The sequence below is a fragment of the Cavia porcellus genome, unplaced genomic scaffold (assembly GCF_034190915.1).
Source record: "Cavia porcellus strain 051 isolate PalLab524CR breed Dunkin Hartley unplaced genomic scaffold, mCavPor4.1 scaffold_23, whole genome shotgun sequence".
Taxonomy (NCBI): Eukaryota; Metazoa; Chordata; class Mammalia; order Rodentia; family Caviidae; genus Cavia; species Cavia porcellus.
In genome coordinates, this window is record NW_026947506.1 from 7148419 (window position 1) to 7173264 (window position 24846).

Below are 24846 nucleotides of genomic sequence, written 5' to 3' on the forward strand. Positions count from 1 at the left end.
GGCCTTCACACCATGACAAAGCCAAAAATACTGTGGGTCACGTCATTCTAAGTTAGGGACCATCTGTAGTTCAGAAACATTCTTATTTAACATTCTTATAATCAATGTGAAAATTATTCCTGTTTTTCATACTTTTAGTGACCTAAGTCTTCAACCTCTGTTACGTATCCTGTTCACTTGGATTGTTGTAGTTCAACCGTGCCACAGTTACACACAAAGGGGCCACCACGCTACACAGTGCAATTATAGACACTCAGCTAATGTACAGAGAGAGACAGCTTGTGAGCACGCAAGGCACGTCCTTAGCATTAAGTCAAACTTACATCGTGTGTGCACTGCTCCTTAAAAACCCTACACCATGGGCACAATGAGGGCCAACTGGAGGGACAGCTGGCATTGTGATTTGCCATCCAAGATGGGCAGAGCCTGGGCACACAGGCAGGCTGGCCGCCCAAGAAGCTTGTGAGTTTCCTCCAGTCTGCCTTCACTTCATAAATTTCAGCGGCAGCCCTGGAGCAGGCAGGCGGAGGCCTGTGGCATGGCCAATCCTGCCTCTGCCGCCCTGGCCTCTTTGCATAGGTCAGAGATGAAAGAGGAAGGGGATTTGATTTAAGGGTGAGTGCTCCCCTCCCCCACGCCACCCCTGCCCTAAGCCTGCCTTGACCCCCAGCTTCCCTGTGCTGTGCAGCTCGACCACAGAGAAAGGGCTTAGCCCAGGGCTCAGCTCCCAATCATGGCGCTAAGGGAATAAACCCTCTCCTCTCAGGAAACCAAAGCACAAGAGCCGAGCGAGGATCCGATCCATCAGGAGCTGCACAGTTAGAGCCATGAGGCCCCTAAAGGGAGCATGCGTTGCTTTGTAACATGATGCTAACAACAAGGCTGGGCTCCTCACACCTTGGTCTTCCACCTGTATCCTCCGGGGTCAGGTGACTGCCACAAACGCCTTAGCAGGACCGTGGAACCAAGTGTATCTGCAAACATACGACCCTTTCACGCCAGTTTCACCCCTAAGTACTGCTCAGGCATTAACATCTGGGCAGCTGATCAGAAGGCTGAGGAAGGCTCGGACACTGTTAAACCTGCTGATCATTCTGGAACAATGCATCTGCTGCAAAACAAAGCTTCCATCCCTTGAGCTCTGATCGTAACCGCACTGCGGGGTTTTCTTCCCTTTGAGAACTCACAGGAAGCCTTCTCGCCTTTCCCCTTTGACTTGACAGCTCAAAGGCAGCACACAACCACACGACAATAGTAACTGCATTCTCTCCCTTCTCACCATCTGTCACCGAGACACAGCTCGCAGGCCCGCCAGGCAGGGCTGTTACCAAGGAAACCGCCGAGCGCTCTCCCATCCCATCATTAGCAGAAGGACACTGCTGTGCCAGGCCTGGGCTTCTCCTCTCCAAGACCAGCCTCGCCACCTGGAAGGATGGGGGACACACTCGGTTCACACCCCACCCGGCCACGGGGCACCACCCTGTCCCCTCTGCGAAGGCTCCTTCCTCTCTTTAATGCTGCATTTGAGTCTGAAATCACTGTCTTCAGTCTAGGCTTTGTGGGTTCCAGACGGTATGGCCACCTGCCCACTGGACACAGGCACCTGGGAGTCACACCTGTCCCTCCAGGGCCACACTCAATGCTGAACTCAGCCTCTTCCCTTTCCACATTCTGCCTCAGTCTTCCCTGGGCATCCATGCCCTCAAAACAGACACCATTTCCCCGAGTCAGCCCCTGGGGACATGGGTGAAGGGGCCAAGCGTCCCCTCTTTTGCCCCCCAAATTCCCTTCTGGTTTAAGGCTCTTGAGCTCCCCATGATAGCAACTCCCCCTGTGCTCCTCCTCCAGCCCCTCCCCACTGGCAGGGCCCAGCTGGTCTCCAGCAAGATCCTCCTGGCCTGGTTTGCCAGCCCTGCCTTAATTTCCTGTGGTCCAACTCGTCAGGCTGTTGTGGAGCTCGGGGCACTCCTGGTTAAAAGCCTCTGGTGTCTCTGAGCCTATGGGATGGCACCCCGGTGCCAGCCTGCACCTGCCGCTTCTGCCCATCCCTCCCCACACCATCCTGTACTCTGGTTACCCAAAGTGGGTGAAGAACCAGGCTGGACTTCTCCCGAGAACTGGTTAGAAATGCCAAGCTTCCAACCCAGAAATGTAGTCAGCTGGCCTGTACCCTTCTGAGGCCAGTGTCATTCAGTGACAGGCCCCCTGACCCCAGTGATGATTCCCAGCTGCCCTCAGGCCAGGAGGAGAAGCCCAGGAGCCAAGGTCTGAAGAACAGAGGGTACTAATGTCCGGAGGTGTGTCAACCAAGGGGCCAAGGCAAGAGCCCCTGCGCACGGACAGAAGCCTCCTTTGGGAAAGGAGCAGAGACAGCAGAGCCCTGCCCAACAGCTTGCTGGGAGAGCTTCAGGTATCCCATCTCTGTGGACCCTGCAGACCCCAGGAGAGGATGGTGCCAGCCCTGCATGGGTGCAGTTAAAAGTGCCCACGCCCAGGCAGAGGACAGAACAGGGCTGGTCACCCAGAGACGCTGCCTGGGCACTGGTGCAGTGAGGGGCGCACCGTACAGATGGCCACCCTCAGCTCCTGGGCTCCTGACCTGCCACCCAGTGCTGGTGAAGAGGCAGCCAGGGCAGCCAGGGTGATCCGAACAGCAGGAACTTGGGGTGAGGGGGCCCTTTCTGCAAAAGTGGGGCGAGAGAGCATCTGAGAGCCAGCATGCACTGCTCAGGGGGATGGCACCGTCATGGGGGGCTCTGCAGGAGCCTGGACCAGAAAACCGCTATTTTCCAGCTCTGTTCCACTGTCTGACTCCTAAGTCTAGGCGAGGGCCAGGAGCACTCCAAGCTATTTATAGGAGAGCTTTTCTGCTTGGCAACATCTGCCTGCTGTCTCCTGGGCTTCAGAGCCCCACAGTAAGACGGTGCTGGGTGGCAAAAATAGACAGTCACAGTTTGCTTCCTGGCTGCCTCTCCCCCACACTCAGAGGCAACTGCACCTCTGTGGCTGTCCTAGAAAGTTCCAGAAGGAAAGGGACAGCCCTGGGGAGGGGCATGCTCACCTGTCCGGGACCCTTGAGACACTGTACCGCCTGCTTGTGGGTGAGGCCGCAGAGACTCACGCCGTCCACCTGGAGAAGCCTGTCACCTGGGGAAGGAGCCAAGCTATTGCATTCTGGGGCTCCTGCAAAGCCCCGGCCCACACCCGCCCGCAGCCTCAGGAGCGCAGAAGGCAGAGGTGCCTGGTCCCCGTGGGTCAGCAAGACCCCATGTGGGCCTGAACACCCCGCTCTCTGAACTCCCCACCATTCCTTTGGAGAAAGGCCTGTCTATTCTCAGCTCACACCATGAGCCTAACCCTTCCTCCTGTGTTCCTGTGAAACCGTTTTTGAAATTATTTTCAACTTGCTCAGGGGTATTATTTATATCACCAGGATTTTTTTTAATTTCAAAAATGGTCAGAGAGACATGGTTAATGTGGGGTACACTAGGGGAAGTGGAGATGAGACAGACTGGATAATGAGACCTGAGGTGCCTTTTGGGGGTTCATTGGGAGAACAACAAAAATCCCTCTTTTCCGTCAGAGCAGCGAGACACGAGACAGGCTAGAGAGAAAGTTACTGTGTCCCCTCAGACACTAAAGCAGCTGCAGGGGACCAATGCCAGCTCTGTCCTCCCAGGGGGCAGCCCTGTCCCTGAAGGCCAGCAACAACCTGCCTATGAATCTCTTATTTTACATCACTTTATCTGTGTGTTCCAATTTGCTACCCCCCACTGTGGACTCTGCTAGCCTATCAGCTGGGAGTGCAGTGTCCCCTTCCTGGGAGAGGAGAGCAGGCTCTGCAGACCGGGCGGTTTGCAAGGAGTCTGTTATGGCTGATGCCTGGTGCCAACTTGAGATGTTTAGAAGTTTTAACTGCTCTGGCTGCTGCCTTAAAGTGCTGCCCCAGTGCCACGCCACCCTGCCTTGGAGCCAGCTGAGTATGCACTGAAACCTCCACAGACAGTGAGCTAAATAAACCTTTTATTCCTTCATTTTAGGTGTCGGGTGTTTTGTCCCAGCTACCAAGACAGGGTTCCAGAGCAGATGGGGTGGGGTCCGAGGCTGCCCACCCAGCCCGAAGTGCCTTCTGCCATGCAGCACAGAGCCCCAGCACAACTCCATCCCTCACCCTGCAGAATCCGTCCTTCCTTGGCAGCTGGGCCTCCAGGGGTGATGGACTTCACATAGATGCCTCCATGGAGCACGCTTGTGTTGATGCCACCCTGAAAGACATAACAAAGCTCATCGCTCATCACCCCAATGTCCCATAACCCCCTGACGGAGGGAGCCCCCCACCCCCATCTGTGGGAGACCACCACATGCTGTCTCCTGACAAAGGAAGCCCTCGCCACAGCCTGTCCTGACCTCTCCTTCACCCTATCTATGGAGATGTGCAGAGCGGCCACCAGTGTTCCTGGACTAACAGAGCCAATCTGGCACACAGCAAAACTATCTGCGCACTGCTAACTGCAGGCCTCTGGGCCCAGTATGGCTACAAAGTTTCTTTTCCCTCCGCAGGGATCCCCACCCACCTCCCTAAATCAGGCCAATGAAAGCCTTGAGCTTTGGGAGATGAAGCCTTTGGTTCCAGAGAAAACACTGGATCATCCCAGAGCTTCTCAACTGCAGAATACTCTGTTTGCCTTTCATTGCATCCGCGTGCCATTTTGCCGGTGGGCTGGACTGATGCGCTCACTAAGGGTTTTGGGTCCCATCTCTCCCTCTGCCCATCTCCTTCCGACACTGCCCTCTGTCCTGATCTGTGTAGATCGCAGTCACCGCGAGCGATAAAGTTAGGTGTTTGCACAGAGCATAACTGTGCAGGTGACAAGGAAGCCCAGCCATACCCCCAGCCAAGCACCGGTACACAGCAAGTGGTTGCTAAATACAGTCACACAGGATGTACCAGATTTCTTCAGATAGTAACCAACACCGACAGATGTGCAAGGGGCCTGGGGCTGGTGCCTGGCACGTTTGCGTGTACATGTGCTCACTGATGGATGGGAAAGCAGAATTAAACTCCACAGCGTTTGCTACTGACCACTTTTATCTGAGCAATAGATTATAAACACCCTACAGAGCAAACACCAACAGCTAAATCTATTTTCTCTTCTAATTTACTCTGCACATGTGGATGTACAGAGAGACAGATGGTTTCTCAATGGTGTGCCAGCCTTCGGGCGCAGGTTTTGAATGACTTCCTTTATACCTGTTTCCTGTCCCCTCCTTTCAATCCCATTATGGGGGAAGACATTAATAAATGATAATAACCGGGCGCCTAGTATCTATACCCTTTTTATTAATACACGTTTGTAATTCATGATTACATTCACCCTGTATAGGCATTAGTGTGTATGTAACACGTCTTAATTTTTTCTTTTAACTTCTCTCCATCCTCACACAATCATACAGAAATGGTTACACAGAAGTCTGACTCAGCTTCGTGAGAGACACACACCAGACATCTGAACAGCCCTGCCATAGTTTGGATCTGAAATCCCCCAAAGGTCCATGTGGACGGGTGTTCCGGGAGGTGGTGAAACCTTTGCATGTGGGGAAGTCTCTAGATCTTGGGGGGTGCCCTCAAAGGGGTTCTGAGCTCACCTCCTCTCCAATTCACTGCCTGCCCTCCCCAAATGGAGCCAACCAATCAGGGGTTGAAACTTCTAAAACTCTGGCCCGTAATCACCTTTTCTCTTTGCAAGCTGATTGTCTCAGGCACTTGTTACAGTAACAGGAAGCTGACTGACAGACCCTGCGGCCTGGTGAAATGGTTTTGTTTTTGTTTTTGATGAATCCAAGAACTCTCGAACAAGACTCCAGCAATGCTAATGGAGAACCTCAAGACTGTCAGTCGTCTCCCAGGGGCTCCCAACCCCCTTCCTGAGCAGCTGCACACCCAGACCCTCGGTCTCGCCGTGCTAGTGGACTTCCACATTTCCTGCCCTCTTACTGTCCGGCCCCTGCAGCTCCTGTTTAGGAAGGCCTGGTGGGAGGGTGACACAGTCCTCTCTTCCCAGTCACACAGCTTCAGTTCAGACCGCCGGTTGGTGGCCTCTGTTTCTCACTAACAAGCACAGAAGTGCATATGCACTCCCCTAGGTCACCAGCGCACAGAAAGGGGCCTCCTGTCCACCGCTCTCCGCTTCTCTCTTGCTTGCTTGGCAGGTCCTCATGGAACTCTTTCCATTGGGCTGAACCCAGTGCAAAATCACTTTCATGGCAGCAGCTTGGTGTCTACGTGAACATGTGCCGTACCACGTGCAGCCTTTCCAAAACTGGTCCCAGACAGTTTCCCCAGCATTTCGTCACTATAAGCAACAGTGCATTAAACCTCCTACATGTACAGCCTTACACGTACACTGGGAATCTTGTTGCTATTTCCATGGGCTCCGGGATACGTACATCTCCATTCTGATAGATGTTGCCAGATTGCATCCCAACGTGAACGCACACATAATTATTCACATTTCTAACAGATTTGTACCCGGTCCTTTTTTCCCCCTGCATCCCATCAGCTATATTTGGCTGTGCTGATCGTTATAGTTATAAAATTTCATTTCTATTCCCACGGCTTCTCATGGCTTCGAGTGTTTTTCATTTGCTTGATGGCTATTTGGATTGGGGCAAGACATTTCATAATTATTTCTGAAATTAAATTTCTCTAAGGAAAATCTAAGTTTTTTGTCAGCCAAAGGAGATCACCAACTTTTTAGCATATGCATATATACAGATATATATATGAATAATGGAAACAGTAGCCAAGTGTTTCAGAGAAGAAATAGCTGTGTTTGATGTCTGTCAGGAATGTTACCTCAAGTGAAGAATAAATTGATGTCCTTGGTACCAGTCTGCTCGTCCTCTGGGGTGCATGAGCCTTATTTCTTGGGGTCTTATTCTGTTAAAATCACTGACTGACGAGCTGACGGCATGTGGGTGGGGCAGCAGGCACGATCCTTGCTCTATCTAGACGCACAGCATTCTCATGGAGGAAACCAAAGCGTGCCACCCACCTCTCGGGTCTCCTCTAGAAGCTTTCACTGGTCACACCATTCCCTTGCCTGCTGAAAACTTCCTGTCCCTTTCCCATCAACAATGACATTCCTGTAATGCAGACATGGTCCAGGGTCCCACAGTAACAGGTTGCGGTGCTTGGGAATCAGAGTGCCACCCTCCGACTGTGGCTCTGAGTTGTCACCGCCTTTGTGTGCTCCGTGCTCCAAACCGGTGGGTGATCTCACGGGTCATCTCCCTCATCTGGGATCTGCCAGGTAGAGCTCAGAAGCCACATGCAAAGTGCCAACTGGGCAGGGGTCTCACACACTGAACTTTGTCCTGCCTCTTGGAGGACCAAGTACAAGGCTCCTCTGTGACCCACTTGGGACGACCATAGACTGCCCCACTTGACTTTGGCTGTGCCCGTGGGCACCCCGTCTTCTCACTGACCAGCTACCCTCAGAGTCGGGACACTCCCTCTGACTTCACGGCACTGTCTCCTCCCGGGGCTGGGGCTCCCCAGGGCCTGCACCTCTAGTTGCCCTGCGTTTCCCAGTTTGTCTTTGAGCTCTAGTCCCCCACAGGTGGCTCACATGGACCTTCGTGGCTCATTCACTTTCCACATGCCACTCGTGCACAATGCACACATTATCAGGGTGCAAAGCCCACCACGGACGGCTCTTTCACTGTTTTCCACCCCCACTCACGCTTACCGTCACGCTGAATCCAAGTGTTCCGTCTTCTTTAACCAGCTCTACGAAGTATATTTCGCCTGAGTTGGTTTCCAGAGGTGATGGGGGGGGAGAAGTACCAGCACCCTGTCCCAAACAACAATTAGAAATTTAAAAAAAGAAGCACGAGGTGCCTGCCCCGTCTGCACAGAAGGCTCCTCTGCTCCCAGGAGCGGGCAGCACTGCACTGAGAAGCAGCGTGGGCTTCCAGGCTGGCCAGCAGGGCCTCTCCCCGGTAGCAGCAGTCCCTCCCCATGTGACCTTAGCCAAGTCTCTCAGATCCTCCAACGTCCACTTTCCAATCCAAAGAGCTAGCAGGTTGATCTTCCCCGTCTGTGTGGTGGCAACTGTGCCCAAACATGACGGGGTCCCAATAAATGCAGGCCTCCTGCTGTCTGCACTCATGTGTTAGAATGGAAGTTGTACGGGTACTTCCGGGGATCCCCATACACAGTGCCAGCCAAGTGTGGGCGTAACAGAGACACAGTGCTGCCTGAGGCAAAGGACAGCCCCAGAGGGCTTGCCACTCTTCCTGGTTAGGTCTTTGTTATACAAGAGCTGCATGCTTTAGGGCAGAGAACAGTGATCACACCATGTACGGACACTTTGCTAGGTCAGGTGGCAACAGCCACATAAGACTTATTCATCCATTCACCCAATCATGCAGCAGAATTCACTGAGCACCTATTATGTGCCAGGCTGCAATGGTCTGAATGTCCCCTTACAAACTCATATTGAAATGGAACAGAAATCAGGACAGTTAATGCCATCATGAGAGTCCTTGAGGGATGAGTAGGTCATGAAGGCACAATCTGCAGGATGGATTAGTTGGGGAGTGGGTTTCCTCCTCCTCTTTCTCCCTCGCGGGGTGACACCATCCCCTATCAGCAAGAAGACTTCAGCAGAGTGGCCCCTCCATCCCAGACTTCCAGAAATATGAGCTGCGTACTTTTCCACGGTTGCTCCTTTACCCAGTCCATGGCTTTCTGTTATAGTAACACCAAGTGGACTAAGACACAGATGCTGTGTGAGTTGCTGGGGAGAGGGCGGCAGTGACACAGACCTAGCCGGGTGGAGACTTTCACCAAAGAGATTGCCAACACATTAACCCACAGCCACCAGATAGTAAGTGCAAATGTGATGGCCCTGAGGCTCAGGGACACAAATACAAGCAGCCAGGAAGAGGGACAGTGCAATGCAGAGCTGGGCGTGGCTGAGGCCAAAGCTCAGCATGGGAAGGAGGAGGCCAGCGTGTGTGTGCCAGGCCGGGTGACCATCAGTCCGAGGCAGAGAATACCCAAGTCGTTGTTCAGGCTCTGTTGGTCCCTGGTCCTAGAAAAAGTGTCTTTTGCCTCATCTGTCCCCTGTGCTTTCTGGCCCATGTTGGAAAATACTATTAACACACCAGAAAATAAGCAAACTGGAATAAAATGAAAAATTATTAACGCAACACTTAGAGGTTCCGGGGAGATTGGTATGGGAGTAAATATGGCCTTGGCTCTCCCCCAGTAATGCCTCCACAGTGAGGAATTTATTCTGAACATCAGAATCTGTAGAATCAAGCGACTATCAAGGGTGAGACCCAACGTGACAGTGTAAGCTCGCTGTGTCTCAGAAGCTCACAGGTCGCAAATCTGGCCAGGGCTCCAGGGAAGGCTGGACTGCACAGGTCTGGCAGTGTTTATCACAGCCCACTGTGGCACGGGGAAGCCACTGTGCCCTTCTCTGCTGGCCCCAGAAACCAGCTTTCAGGGTCACGGAGGCCCTCTCTGCCCTGTGTCACACCAAAGGAGCCTCCCTGGGAAGCAAGTGTCACGCGTGACCCCAGCCCCTCAGATTCTGGCCCTGAGTCTACCACAAACTTCCTGTAGACCGTGGCATGCCACTTTTGTCCTTGTGCCTCGACACCGCCCTGTAAAAGGGCAGGCAGGTATCCCGGTGTACCCAGGCTTGGAGAAAGTCCCTGGACAGCACACATAGCGCCCAGGGCAGCACTGGGTGCATGTAAGGATAAATGCCAGCCCTCCCCACCCTGCTGACCTCTGCATCAGGTGGATGCCAGCCAACCTCAGAGGAGCTGGCAGCCTCTGGGGACCAGCAAGAGGCCAGTGAACACCGGGGCTGGTACCGCCTGAACCTGGGGCCTGACCAGGGGTGGGCAACAGAGCCAGGGGGCCTGGTAGAACGGAGCTGTGCTGTTGGCAGAGGGACAGCCAGCCCGGGTCAAGACAGTGGCAATAATCCTGTCCCTACTTGTGCACCAATGCAGTCTCCAGCCAGGCCTTTGTGGGAACAGAGAATTGATGTGGTCCATGAGTGACAGCGACAGGGGACCCAAAGCAAATGGAAGGGCCTAGAGCGTGGTCTGTGGGCCACCAGGGACCCTAAGGAGACGGCAGGGGTAGAGGAGAGCCAGGCCTGAAGCGCAGTGCTCTGGGTTTGCCAGGACCAGGCTGACTCTTCTTCCTCCCCAGGCTGTCGGTCCAGAGCAGAGCCTCTGAGGGCCAGAGTGGGGACAGTTAGAGGTCAAGATCATGAGACACTGATTGCCTGTGCCCGGCCCTGGTAGCCATGCCCTTGCTCATGTGGTCTCTGTAACCATTCTAACTGGTGATGAGGGTGCTGGTGCCCAACACTGACCCCGGGTCCCAGGCACTGATAGGAGCCCTCTCCCCCAGCGCCCATGCAGGGCAACCATTTCCACTGCACAGAGGAAGACACTGAGGTCAGAGGGCCTGAGTAACCGCTAGTGACACAGCACACAGAGAGTACAGGACCTGGGGGATGCACCCTAAATTCTAGGACATGAACCAAGGGACCATCACCTTCCCTGGCAGAGGCGCGTGCTGAGGCCTCTGCTGGGGTGTGGGGCTCTGCGCCTGGGCCATTTCCCGCTCCTCAGGGTCTCCGTCCTGCTCTTGCACATGTGATGAGATGCTTCCCTGGTGCCCGGCACTCAGGACGCCTGGAGTGAAGATGCCAGGAGTGGCCATGCCGTCCTTTCCTTCCCTGGGGGCGTTTCCACAAACACCTGTGACGTAACCCAGAAGAGGTCAGCAGCTTGGCAAGGCTGGCATCGCAGGGCCACTGTGTGTGCCAGAGTCTGCCTTCAGGGACAGAGAGTTCCTTTACAGGTACGGGGAGTGGTGTGAACCTGGCATCTCCCCAAGGACGCCACATTTAGAACAGAGCAAGGGAAGGTTCCGCATGTGATTCAGAACTGGAAAAGGAGGCCACTTGGGTGGTCAACTGTTAAACCCCAGGAGCGAGGAGAGCGAATCCTGCCAGCTGCCCTCGGTGAGAACTGCCACAGAGATGGAGAGGAGAGATCTTTCTGCTTTCTCAAAAGACCCCAGGAAAGTGTCATCCCCCCTCAGCGAGGGGAAAGCGCAGTCCCAAGGACGAAGCACCCTGTGCCCAATCTATGACCGGCGCACAGCCCTGCTCTTAGCCCTGGCCTCTCCCAAAGACCCTGCTTTACACAGCTACACTCAGCATGTGACCCAGAGACCACCGTGTGGGGTCTGTGGGGCCCAGGAAACCTGGACAGCACAGAAGGGAGAGAGATTAGGAAGCAGGAATCCATGGGTAAACCCTTGGACAATTTCCTTATTTCTAAAATAGAGCTAATACCATCACCAATCATCTCATAGGATTAGCGAGGCTTCGCTAGTATTTATAGAGGGGGGCTTTATAGATATAAAGAGAATAAGATATAAAATGTGTGTATGTGTGTATATATACACACATTATATATATGCATATGTAGCATAGTTCATATGAAAAATGAGGTCTTTACTATTAATGTGCTAATGATAACTGCTTAATGATTGCACATGGGAGGAAAGCATAGGCATTAGGGTGGCTTTAGACCTAAATACATAAAGTGACAGGCAGAGTCTCTACTCTGACACAGACTCATCAGCCCCCGGGGAAATGCCCCAACTCTCGTACTGAATGAATCTGATTTGAATGAATTTGATTTAATGGATTTGGCTTGGAGTTATTCCAATCTAAAGGTATTCAGTAACGAGCAGAAACTCGAGAATCCTGGCCACGGCTTTCATCATCTGCAGTGAGGGTCCTTCTGGCAATAGAGGGTCCACGCCCTCCCCGGAGACAAGGAGAAGATTTACAACTGACCTGGAAATCACGCTGTGCCACCGTGTCCTGTCTGACGGAAGCACGGGCTAAGTGACTTCATCTGGGAGACTAAAACTCAACTTATGGCAGCATAGTAATGCACACCTGTAATCCCAGAGTCTAGGCAACTTAGTGAGACCCCATCTCAAAATAAAAAGAGGTAGCGGGGCACTCCTGGGTTTGATCCCCAATACTGAAAAAACAAAAAAAAAAACAAGCATTGTACTCCCTTTGCTGGGGACCTCCATGCCGCTTGCCAGGGCTTGCTGCCTGCCAGTTCCCTGGCCTCCAAGCTGCACTGCTGTCTCAACAGCAACCCAAGCAGATAGAAATTCGTAGTGGTCAGGTCTGTACCCAAGGGATCCAGCCAGTGTCATGATGGACACCTCTTCCTCTATCAGTGGAAGGGACAGAAGGAACCGTAACTGCGACACTTAATTCCTAAACTTTGTGATGTCTTTGTGGCTTTTCCATCACTGAAACACCCCACTTGACACTCACAATTTAAAAGAGGAGGAGTTTACTTTGGCTCATGGGCTCAGTCGATGGTTAGCTGGCTCCAAGGCCAAAACAGCATGGTAGAAGGGACTGGGGGAGGAGAGCTGCTCCACCCATGGCGGCCAGAAAGCTGGGAGGGAGAGAGGGGAGGAGCTGGGAACAAGAACGCACCCTCCCTTCCAGGTTTAGCCCCCAGGGACCACCTCCAGCCAGGCCCCACCTCTAACAGCAGATTTGGCTATGAGCTCACCTATGGATGAACCCCCATCAGCACAGCACCCCCATGATCCAGTGACCTTCCACTTGAGACTTTGGGGGTCATTTTAGAGCTAAACCATTCTACTAAAGGACTCATTGTCTGGAGTCTACTGTAAGGTGGTGGTCTAAACAATGCAGATTTTGGGTACTAATATCACACACACACACACACACAAACACACACACACGCACACATACATACTCCAGCATGGCAGCCCATCCTTGCTCAGCCTAGATTGAGATTTGACAATCTGTATTATGTTTCTTAACAACCAGAGGGAAGTCCCGAGTGCCCTTCTCTGCAGAGACCATGCAGGAAAATTCAAGGACTGCTGAACTGCTCTGGACAAGTGGCACTGCTGTGACATCCCACAGAGACGGTGGCCCTGAGGCCAGTGCTGACAGCTGTAGGGTGGCCTCTGAGGCCGCTCTGTCCACAGGCTAAAAGGTACCCGGGGAAGGCCCAGCCATGTAGAAACCTTAAGATAAGCTACTTTCGCTAAGCCCCTGAGTGACACAGGAAAGTCCTCCTCCTGTGGGAAGAGCTAGAAAAGCACAGGATGCTAATAAAAAGCAGAGCGAGTGGCCTCCCTTCAGTAAGACCAGCAGAGGCCAGGCCCGCCCTGACCCCGAAATCGCAGGGCTTAGTGATCAGTCCCGCTGCACTGGCTCTCTGCAGGCTGCCGCCACCAGGACAGCAGCACAAAGGCCATGTAGCCTTGGGCGGTCAGTGTCTCCCAGAAGGAAGGAGGCCCGCAGTGTGGACGCGCACCTTCGGCCTGGGAAACGGTGAGCTCTAGGTGGTCAGGAGAATTCTGAATCATTCTGACGGCCATGGCGAAGGTGAAGCCATCCAGGCTGATGCGGTTCAAGGCCAGGATCTGCCCTCCTGGAAAAAGAAACCACCTCAGAGATCCCATAAGGAAAAAGGAGAGCGTGCATCCTAAAGACAGCATCTCAGGCCAAATGCTCCAAGACATACCTGGTTTGATCTTCTTTGTCTTTGCTGCTGGTCCTCCAGGTATAACAGAAGATATAAAAATGCCAGGACTCGCTTGGCCCACATCTTCTCCCTCACTGATGACAAAACCTGTAATCCAAGATGGCGTCTTCATGACTTGGCAGCTCGGAGAGCTTGGGTTGTTCACTTGGGCTCCCACAGCTAGCAAGCAGCCCGGCACAGTTGGCATCTGGACCCGGGTGCAGCACGCGGGCAGGAGAAAAGGGCTCTCTCCTTCCAGCCTCGCAGCCCAAGCTGGACCCACAGCTGGACGTGCACTGGAGCTGCTCTGGCAGATAACCAGAGACAGGGAAGAGATGGTTTCCAACCAAGAACCCTGTCTCCGGACCTTGCTCTTCCAAGGTTTAAAGGGTCTTAAAATAGGCTCAGTAACAAAAGACAGATCAGCTGTTCCTCCCCATCACAAAGAATCTGGGAAAGGCTGTGGCCCTTACTGGGGGGATCTTTTCTATTCTGCTTAGATGTACCCTGAAGACGCTTCAGACAAGGGATCTTTGAGCCACTGCTTTTCAGGGAGTCTGGGAGGGAGAAAAAGGCAGAAGTTGGGAAGGCGGCTCCTCCCTGGGGCTCCTACCGAAGCCTCGGTGCGGGTCCCGCTGCAGCGCCACGTGCACAAGTTCCCGACGCAGCTCAGCGGTGAGGCTCCCTCTCCTGCTACTCTGTGACCCTGGAGAGGGGATCACACAACCCTGTTGTGTTCCATCACCCCCTCAATAGAAAGCGGGGAGACCGGATTGCACACATGCATGCACACACACACCCCGTTTACTCTCCCACCACACCCGGAAGGGATCTCATGATCTCAAGGATCAGGGTATCAAGGTCAGCTGTGAGAGCAGAGGCCAGGCGGGGTGGAACATGAGTCTGTTTCTGCAGGACTGACTCTAGCTGCTTGGGAGTTAAGTGATGGATGATATAACTAAACCCAAAACTCAGAGACCAGACAGCCCGACCTTTCCTGCTTGGGCCTTGCTACATGTGGGACCTGCAGGTTCTCCAAGGGCCCATGTGGTGGAGGCTTGGGGACCCCAGTCTGGGAGGCGGGGAATCTCTAGAAGGTGGCGCCTATTGGGGGGAAGTTAGGTCAGGGGTTTGGGGGTGCTCTGGGAGGGGTTATAGGGCCCCTGGTCCTTTTCTCTCTCTGTTTTCTTCTGGTTACCAGATCTCTTCCCTGATGATCTTTATGCCACTATAGGCTCAGAGCAACAGGGACAGATAACCATGGATGGAAGCCTCGGAGACCATGAGCCAAGGTAAAGTCTTGATAAGCTGGCATAGCTCAGGTGTCTGTTAGAGTAACGGGCCTATCGTAGGTCTCTAACAGCCAGAGGGTGACAGGGACCGGCAGCTGTGCCTCAGGCCCCAAGAGCACTATGGGAAAAACCCATATTAGAGCCCTGTGGTCATCCCCTGCCAGCTGGAGCCCTAATGCTTGTCACATGGGAACCCTCAGTGGTGACACAACATCACATTGCCCCCCATCTTTCCCTGCCCTAGGAAGCAGGGAGGAGCCCAGCAGAGTCAACAAAGGAGAGAAGCCAGGTGCTAGTCCAGATCAAGCATAAAGCTTCCCCCTGGGTATGGAATCCCTGCCTACATCCAGCTGGAAACCTGCAGGAGCCCTGCCTGCCTGGTGTGTGTTCTGGAAACCAAGGAAGCAGGACCAGGGCCTTGGTGCCTCTTTCTGAACACACCAGTCCAGCTTGGTCCAGCTCCTCAGGCTGCATCGGAGCACAGGAAATTGCTTCACTAAGGCTAATCCATATACCCAGCCCAGGCCAGAAGTGGACTGGAAGAGCTCTTCCCAACCTCCACCTCCAGTGGGGAAAAGAAGGAGAAGGAGGAGGTGGAGGAGAAGGTGGAGGAGGTGGAGGAGAAGGTGGAGGAGGTGGAGGAGAAGGTGGAGGAGGTGGAGGAGGAGATGGAGGAGGAAGTGGAGGAGGAGGAAGAGGTGGAGGAGGTGGAGGAGAAGGTGGAAGTGGAGGAGGAGGTGGAGGAGATAAAGGAGGAGGAGGAGAAGGTGGAGGAGGAGGAAGAGGTGGAGGAGAAGGTGGAGGTGGAGGAGGAGGTGGAGGAGGAGGAAGAGGTGGAGGAGGTGGAGGAGAAGGTGGAAATGGAGGAGGAGGTGGAGGAGATAAAGGAGGAGGAGGAGAAGGTGGAGGAGGAGGAAGAGGTGGAGGAGGAGGAGGTGGAGGAGGTGGAGGAGAAGGTGGAGGTGGAGGAGGAGGTGGAGGAGGAGGAAGAGGTGGAGGAGGTGGAGGAGAAGGTGGAAGTGGAGGAGGAGGTGGAGGAGATAAAGGAGGAGGAGGAGAAGGTGGAGGAGGAGGAAGAGGTGGAGGAGGAGGAGGTGGAGGAGGTGGAGGAGGTAGAGGAGGTAGAGGAGGGGGTGGAGGAGAAGGTGGAGGTGGAGGAGGAGGTGGAGGAGGAGGTGGAGGAGGTGGAGGAGATAAAGGAGGAAGAGGAGGAGGTGCAGGAGGAGGTGTAGGAGGTGGAGGAGGAGGAAGAGGTGGAGGAGGAGGAGCAGGTGGAGGAGGAGGAGCAGGTGGAGGAGGAGGAGCAGGTGGAGGAGGAGGAGAAGGAGGAGGAGGAGGGGGAGGAGGAAGAGGAGAAAAACATTGCAAATATTGAGAAGAAAAATGAAGTGCCACAAGAGATTGAAAGAACCCCCTGGAAGGCTCCCTCTACCCACCCCGGCCCCGGCCTGCGCCTTACCTGGGCACATGCCCTGAGCAAGCGGCCCCAAGAGACGGTCACAGTTCCTTGGCTTCTGCATCAAACAGGCACTGTCCTGCTGCTCCTGGCCAGCACAGGGGCTGTGGGAAAAGGCCCAGGTGAGATGAGGTGGCCGTGGAAGGCAACTGTGCCAGTGTTTGGGGGCACAGGTGGTGGCCTGGGTCAGATCCCACGGGAGGCTCATTGGGCTCTCAGGAGCCACCAGGAGATCTTTCTGCCTCTGAAGCCACGTGGACTGCACCAGAACCTCCCACCCCCCACCATTGGGTTGGACGTGCGGCTATGGAAGAATCCTCCGCTCCGTCGTGGACTAGCAATGGTCTTCCTGGGGCAGCAGGTGTAACAGTGCCAAAATTAGATAGTAAGCGTAAAGTTCCAGCACTCCCTGTGGATCCTGGTGTACTGTGGTTTGGCCTTGATGTTAGCCGAAGGCCCTTTTCAGAGCTAGCCATACCCCACTACCCTCCAATGCTGTCCCTCGGAGGGCCACACATGGTCACTTACCTGTGACAGCATGGCAGTTATTTGAATTGGATGTTCTGATCACACACACTGCAAACATAAAGTGTTCCTGTGGGCTCCCCCAGCCTCTGCTGTGTGTGCTGGGGTTTAGAGGTATTTGTTCCCCAGGGCTTCATGTGTTAGAAGGTTAGTCTCCATGTGGTGGTATTGGGTGACGGGGCCTTTAAAAGGTGGGGCTTAGAGGTGGTGGGAAGCAAGGTCTCAGAAGGGATCACAGAGTTCTCAGGGACCCTGGCCAGGTCCCCATCTCTGTCTCTAGATTCCCCTCTCATCATGAGATCTATCCTTCTCTATGCCCTGTCCCTATGCTGCCACCTGTCATGAGAAATGGGACCCCACTAGAGCCAGCACCATGCTGTTTGAACTGTTGGCCCGCAGAGCTGTGAGCTAACTAGATCCTTTTCTTTTGTGAGATACCTGCCTGCATTTTTTGTTATAGGAACAGAAAACGGACTCATACACACAACACTCTAGCAAGCAAAGGTTGGTCCAGGCATTTGGTTGGTTCAGGTTCGAGTGGGGACCCTGTCTCAACCCCAGAGTGAGCTTTGCGCAGTGACAAGATACATTCAGAGAACAGATGCAAAGCTGTGGGTGACCAGAGTCCTGCTATCCAGCCAGATGACCAATCACCTGAGCAGACCATCACTCAGACTGTCCCCAGGGCCTGCCCACAGCCTAGGTAGCTGGCCAGCAGTAGGGATGGAGGTCTGGGATCCATGGATCCCTGGACACACCCTGGAACAATGAACTGAACCGAGGAGCTCCTGGCAGGGAGCGTGGCACCCTGCAGAGGGACTGCTCAGCAGGAGGAGCGCAGCAGCGTGGGAGGAGCCAAGGACACGTGGCCTCTGCAAGGAGGGAAGGGCTTCTGTGTCCCAGGTTTCCGTGGCTCAGGGGACCTGTGCTACACAAGCAACCCACGTTTGTGTAAAGGCCATTTACTGCAGGTCACCAAAGCACAAATGATACAGGGGCCCACGTATACGAGGCTTATTGTGTCACACGAGCAGACAGAAAATAGAATGGTAGCCATCAGGGCTGAGCAAAGGCGGGACAGGGAGCAGGCGCGGCCTGGGGCGGAGTCGCAGCTTGGGATGATGGGAAGGGTCCTGTGGCTGCACAGCCTACCGTAAGGTGCCTGGACCGAATGCCACCGAATGGACACTCCCAAGGGACTGTGTCACAACATTACACGTTATGGTTTGAGTATTTTACCACAACTTAAAATTTCCTTTGGTGCAAGCCTTTTTTAAAAGTGTGTCTACACTCAGCTTCAGGACGGGGGAGACCGCACTTCCCCGCTTCCTCGGGAGCCTCGGTGCTGAGCAGAGCAGGCGGCTGAAAGCAGGTAGCTATCGGCACGGAGGGGACACAAGGCGGCCAGCACGTGGAGGAGCCAGCCCTTCACTGACTTCAGAAGCAGGGACAGAAAGCAGTAGCCGACTCCTGTAGGCACAGGGCTGCACGTCAGGGTTGGCATCTGCTACCATCTCTTCTGAGAGGTGTGGAGTAAGGGACAGTGCTGTGACGGGGACCCCTGACGCAGACGCTGGAGGCAGCCTCAGCCTTCCCCTCCCAGCTGCAGCCCTCGCTGGTCACCTGCTCCAAGTGCCAAGCTGCTGGCATGACACACTCTTTCCCATGCCATCCTGCATGGGCACCTCTGCTGCCCACAAGCACCACAAGCCAAGGCCCACATCTGTCCTGCTCCTCGCCGAATCCTTGCACCCAGTCCAGGGCTGGCACAGAGCTGAGGTTTAAGTCTTCTTTCCAGTAGACTAACAGAGGTTCCTCTCCTCGCTCTGACTTAGCCTAAAGCCTACTCTTTAGAGTGAAGATCTGATGTCACATCCCCACACAACGCTCCCAGGACCTCACTCTGAGGGGCAGATGGCCCAGCATCTGCCTTAGAGATCAGAGAAAGGGCACCAACCACTCGGCACCACTCAGCACTTGTGACACAGCTGCATTCCCACAGCTGCCTGCCCAGGCTGCTCACACCCCTGGAGGAATGGGGAAACTGAGGCACGGCCACACTGAATGACTTGCCGAGGACCACACAGCACCACTCATTTGGGCAGGTCACATAAGCGGGCTCTGGTGGCAGCAGGATCACTCCACAACCCAGGCCGGGGGACCGCAGCTGAGGCACAGCAGAGACACCGAACTCCTCATCCAGCTCAGACTGGCAGTGTCCTATGGGCACTCTCAACACTCCTGGCCCACTGCAGACTTCAGTCACAGACATGGTGGGCAGCATGGGGGAACAGGCTCAGCTCCTGCTGACAGTGTCCCCCTCTTTCTGACCTCAAGTTTCCTGTACATCTTGGGGACTCCCCATCCACCCCCACCTCTCCAACCTCACCCAAACTATGGGGGAGCCAATCCTCCCTCCGATGACCTTCAACCAGTAGGGCTGGGTGCAAAGCACCTGCCACCTGTCGTGCAGTGGAAAGCTGCGGGGAGCTTCTGTAGCTTCTCAGTGCAACACAGCCCTGGTTGCCCTCGACTGCTGCTCTGATGACCCCACCCTGTAGTGACCTTCCCTTCCCAGGCTCACTCTCTGCCCACTCCCAGGCCCACCTGCACCAAGTCATTATCCCAGGCTGTGCTTCTGGGGTCCTCCAGGTGGACAACACTCAAAGGTAAGTCCTCGGTTTCCTTATCCCCCTAAAGGTGGTCCTCGGTGCATATAGGAGTGTGGATGAACTGACACATGCTAACTCTAGGCCTAGACTCTGAGACGATTCACAGCCTCTCCCTGGGCTCTCAAAGCCAGAGCTACCCTGTAAAACCTTGCTAGAGACACTGCATGAAGGATCAAACATGGTCCACATCCCAGCCTCCTGCACTGAGGGGCTGGGCACATGAGGACAGGCATCTCAGACCTTCCAAACTCACCCAGCACCCAGGACTCACTGAGGAACATCGTGATCCAGGCCAACACCACATGAAGCAGAAGAAGCCCCCCACAGAGTTCTGCTTGATTTTTCAGCCAAGAAACTTGTGAGATGCAGTAATGAAATGATTGCTGTTTGTTTTGATCTGGATCCGAAATGACCTTCAAAAGTTCTCCCTTTAAGGGATCGATCCCCAATATAGCAATGCACAGAGGTAGGGCCTCCAGAGATGGCTGGATCATGAGGGTGCTGACCTTACCGACATCCTGTGCCATCCATGAGTTCACATGAAGGGCCACCGGGAGGCGGGCACATTGGAGGAAGACGGTCACTGGGGTCATGCGCTGGAAAGGTACAGGCCCTGCACCTCTGGCTGTCTTCCTCACTCTGTACTTCCTCTGCCACACCCTTCCACCATGACAAGCTGCCTCACCACAGCCCAGAAACGATGGAGCCATGGACTGAACTCTCTGTAATCATGAGCCAAAATAAACCTTCCCTTCTTTAAGTTATTATCTCAGGTATCTGGTCCTGACTGTGATGGTTTACAGGTGAATGTCCCCCGAAAGCCTCATGTGATCACAGGTGGGCCTTCTGGGATGATCGGATCATATACTGATTGGTCCACCAATGACTTTATAGTTAATGTGCTGTAAGGAGGGGTGGCCTGGTTAAAGAAGCAGGTCACTGGGAGCTCCCTTCCCAACTCACCCCTTCATTTTCTCCGTTTCCTGGTCACCACGAAGTGACCATGAGGTATCAGGCATTGTATCTCAGTGATGAGGAGAAAGACTAAGACACCAACACACTGTTTGATGCCGCCGTACACTTTAGGGTACAGCAATAGATGCAGTTTTTGTTGCCTGTTATCAAGTGACCTTCAGTGTACTGGGACATACATTTGCACTAACAGAAGTCAGGAAACAATTTCTTAAGAATTACCCTCATTATAGATATAATACACATACATACACATGTACATGAATTTCGGTTCAAATGAATCATCGATACCCTGTTACTGAAGCTAATGTACAACTCATCCCAGCAAACAACTCCTGCAGCAGCATCCTCTCTGGGCACGCCCTGCCTGGGAATCTGTGCTATTTATATAACTTGCAAAGTAAGTGTAACCCAAGTTCCAGGCTATTTTTAAATGTATGGATCATTGTTTTACAATGGAAAGCTGCATTTATAAGATCACTGTTTTCACATGCAAGTTTGAAGGAAAAGCCACCCACAAAGAGAAAAAGGAGCACAGCTTCAAGGCAGAAGTTTGTTTGAGTGTCTTGGATCCTCAGTTTACCCTACTGTAAAGCGGAGAGAATCTTGAAAATATTTCACAGGTGTTATGGTTTGTGTCTAGATGTCCCCCAAAGCCTCATGCAGTCAAGGGCAGGGGGTGGCTTTTCAGAGGCGGCTGGATCTGGAGTGAGTCGTGCTGGGATTAGGGGTGTACGATTACCAAATCAGCCCACTGGGAAGATCTGGGGAGGATACAAAAGGGCCAGAAAGAAGCTGCTATCATCACTTGTGGCTTGCTTGCTTTGCTATCTTCTGCCTGCCATGACCTGTTTCTCTCTGTCTGCCATGCTGCCATGCCTTGGAGCCAGCCAATTCTGGACAGAAACCTCTACAAACTATGAGCTAAAGAAACCTCTTCTCCCTTGACTTTGGGTATCAGATATTCTGTCTCAGCAACATGAAAGGTAAGTGAGAAAGGGTTTTACAAGTCAAATTATGATGTGTACAAGTGGCTAGAACAGTGGCTGGCTTATGGGCTTAGTAGAACTTGTTCAATTTGTTCTCCTCCATTTCTTTGTTATCATCCACTTGTTTCTCTGCCAGTAGGAAAGAGCAACACGGTAGGTGAGGTTCTGCCCTATAGAGCTTGGCCCAACCCAGCCCATGGCCAGCCTTCCATAATCTCTGAACTTGGTCGGCAGTGACCCAATGAATGTCCATGTTCCTCAGGTGCCTGACATCTTTTAAACAGCTGGTTCAAGGGCAGATGGGCCAGCATGCCAGGCACTGGGCGGGCGGGCTCAGAGAACATCTGAAGAAACGCACCTGCCTCTCACAGCTTCCTTGGTGCCATCAGAGCTGAAGTTCTCCAGCGACATGCTCAGCAGGCCTCCCACAGCATCCTGCATCCTGGGTGCAAACAGCTCATTTTCAGAGCACGACAGTCTCTGACTCCAGCTGAGGGGCTTCGATGAGGCCTGGTGTGCGGGGCTCAGACTGGCTGTTTGCACAGCCTTCCTCCGGCCTGGGGGGGAGGGGACAGAGGAAGACAGACACACATAAAGTGATGCCATTTCCATGGCTCTCACACAGCCACTCCAAGCCCTCCTTTCCTGCAGGGAGAGGCTGCTTGCCTGCGATTAATGTGATTAGTCTTGGAGACCCAAGTGCTCCCCATTAGTACCTGTTAATAGACTGTGCTTTGGAAACCTAAGCTTAGCTGACAGACAGGAAGCCCAGGAGCTTGGTTCATGGGGAGAGCCCAAAGCGTTTCCAGGAATGCCAGGGGTGGAAGCAGGGCTTTGGCTGCCACCACAGATCTGTCTCCCAGATGGTCTTATAACAAATGGGACCTCAAATAGCCAGGCTCTCCAATTCGGGCTCCTCCCTGTGGACTCCGAACCTTAACCCTTCATGTGTACACAGCTTAGCCCACCCTGCTGACCCCGCCTCGTGTAAGATTCTCTTTCCTGGAACGTGAATTTGTAGCAGCTGCCTGGGACCCTCAATTCCGACACCTCCTTTCCTCCCTTCACACAGCAAGGCTGCCTAAGTGACTCTGCTCGTGTCCTGAACTTGAAAGCACGGGGGTGAGGGACTCCCCACTACACTAATTATAACATTCATAAAAACTGGGATTCAATCAGTAGGTGGCTTGAGTTAATGAGGCTTTGCATAAAGCCAGTTTTATATTTTGAGAAAGAAAAACATTACCCACAGACCATCTGTTCCGTGCTAAAACCAGGAAAAGAAAGACCAGTGCGCATGTCTGCCTGAGGGCTCATTTTCTCTCTGTGTGTGCATGTCTGTGGGGTCTACGTTTGTGTGTTGATTGGACGTGGGGCATACAGGGTGTGTAGGGGTGCATGTGATGTGAGAACGGTGGTGTGTCCTGGTATCTCTGTATGTGTGCAAGTGTGTGGTAAGCATGTATATAAGATACGTGTGACATGAGAGGGTATTTGTGTGTTTACAGTATGTGTGCAATGTCTTTGTGCATGTGTGTATGCATGAGTAGGTGTAGGATATTTACCTGTAATGTGATGTGCAGAGTGCGTGTGGCATCTGTGTGTGTGTGTGTGGTGAGGTGCATGATGTGCATGTGTGGGTGTGCACCATCACCCCGTGGTGATGGTGACACCCCTTGGCAGGTGGCAGTGGGCACTAGTCCTTCAGACAGCCCTTTTCCCCTTTGCTGGACTCTGGTTCATTGCAAAGCCTGTGCCCACTGAAAATGCCAGGCTTGGGTATCAACACCCTGGGCCTTTCCACATGTGGGATCAGCAAGAGCGGATAGAGGGGTGCGCGTGGTGGGACAGAGGCTGCAGCATGTGCAAGAGCTGCACAGGGTCTCACTCCAGAGCTCAGGGCATTCACGATGACGTGACGTCACATGGTGACATTGGTGCAATGGCACCCAGCCCTGGCTGACAGTTTGCCCATGATGGGCACAGGGGAGCAGGTACACTGGCTCCCACCTTTCCCCTCCCTGGTGGGCACTGTACCCACTTTACAGAGGAGAAAGCCTGAGGCTAAGAGAGAGCTGATAACTTGCCCCAAAGCCAGGAAGTGGTAAAGCAGGATTCCCACTGGAGTCTATGAACTCTACAGTCCATGCTGGACAACAGGACACCAGGCATGCCAAAATGACACCAGCAGCATGGCAGGCATGCCGGCCTTCTGATCACCAGATACGATGGGCTTCATCACAGTGGATGCCACCTCCCTGGGGGGCAGCGTTTCTGCAGAGACCATGGAGGTCGGGTCTCCACTCAGAGAAGTTTAGGGGGCTTGAAGAGTGGACAGGGGAGCCAAGAGCTGATGGCCTTTAAGGAATGAAGGAAGCAAGGTGAAGCGTGTCCCTACGCCAGTGGCACACCACAGGCAGTGGACAGCTCCTGCTCCCCAGTGTGGGTGACTTACAGCACAGCTGTGGCATCCAGGAAGCAATGGGGAGCCCCAAAAGCTCAGTCCAGGTTGGCCGCAGTGTCCAGGCACCCAGGAGACACCCACATGAGACCCACAGCAAGCAGGCAGTGGGGTGGGGTTCTGGGCAGCCACCAACGCCCTGGGAGAGCCAGAGCTTCTCTGAGGTCAGTGCTGCACGCTCTGTGGAGCTAACAGGTCCTGCCCGAGTCAGTCAGTCCCCAAGTGAGACACTTGAAAAGCTCAGCGTGGCCTCTTTCTCCCCAGGGAACAAATGCAACTACAGAGTAACAAGCCACTGAGACAGTTCACGGAAGAATGGCAAAGAAACGTTTGGAAAATGTTCAGCTTCTCGACAATCAAAGAAATGCCAAGCAAAGCAACAGTGAGAAATTGCTTTTCCCTATCAAGAGAGCAGAGATAGGCACAGTGACTTCTACTCCCAGGGGACAAAAGGAATCAGGCAGACATGAAACCCAGACACGGTGCTTGGAAACAACAAGGGCCTTAAAACGCCAGGCTCTTGTACCCCATAATGACGCCCCTGAGATTGGACTCACGGAAAACGCAAGCTGCGGGGAAGCATTCCCTCTGGTGATGCACATCACAATACTGTTTGCAAAGCTTAAATATGAACAGCAAACTCTCAAAACAGGGGGATGATGGTGTCATTATGTTCCCAAATCACCCTGGGCCAGCACTGCCCCGCCCATACCATCTCTCTGCAGGGATGTTCTTCCTGCCCGAAGGGTTTCCCAGTCCCTGGAATACACGCATGGATAAAAACAGGAGAATATTAGGGTGGAGAAGTCACGGGTCTGACCAAAGCAGT

General features: G+C 53.6%; 1 protein-coding gene across 1 annotated transcript in view; it reads right to left on the reverse strand.

The window, feature by feature from the left end:
* Window positions 1-24846, reverse strand: part of Frmpd2 (FERM and PDZ domain containing 2) — a 105840-nt gene that overhangs the window by 12002 nt on the left and 68992 nt on the right. Inside the window, exons 16-25 of the mRNA XM_013148562.3 lie at window positions 21915-22113; window positions 16402-16502; window positions 14264-14356; window positions 13651-13758; window positions 13441-13557; window positions 10595-10800; window positions 7752-7856; window positions 4172-4265; window positions 3062-3147; window positions 1280-1424 (exon numbers count right to left, since the gene is read on the reverse strand). Of these exons, the coding sequence (XP_013004016.3) occupies window positions 1280-1424; window positions 3062-3147; window positions 4172-4265; window positions 7752-7856; window positions 10595-10800; window positions 13441-13557; window positions 13651-13758; window positions 14264-14356; window positions 16402-16502; window positions 21915-22113 (1254 nt within the window). The remainder of the gene's footprint in view (window positions 1-1279; window positions 1425-3061; window positions 3148-4171; window positions 4266-7751; window positions 7857-10594; window positions 10801-13440; window positions 13558-13650; window positions 13759-14263; window positions 14357-16401; window positions 16503-21914; window positions 22114-24846) is intronic.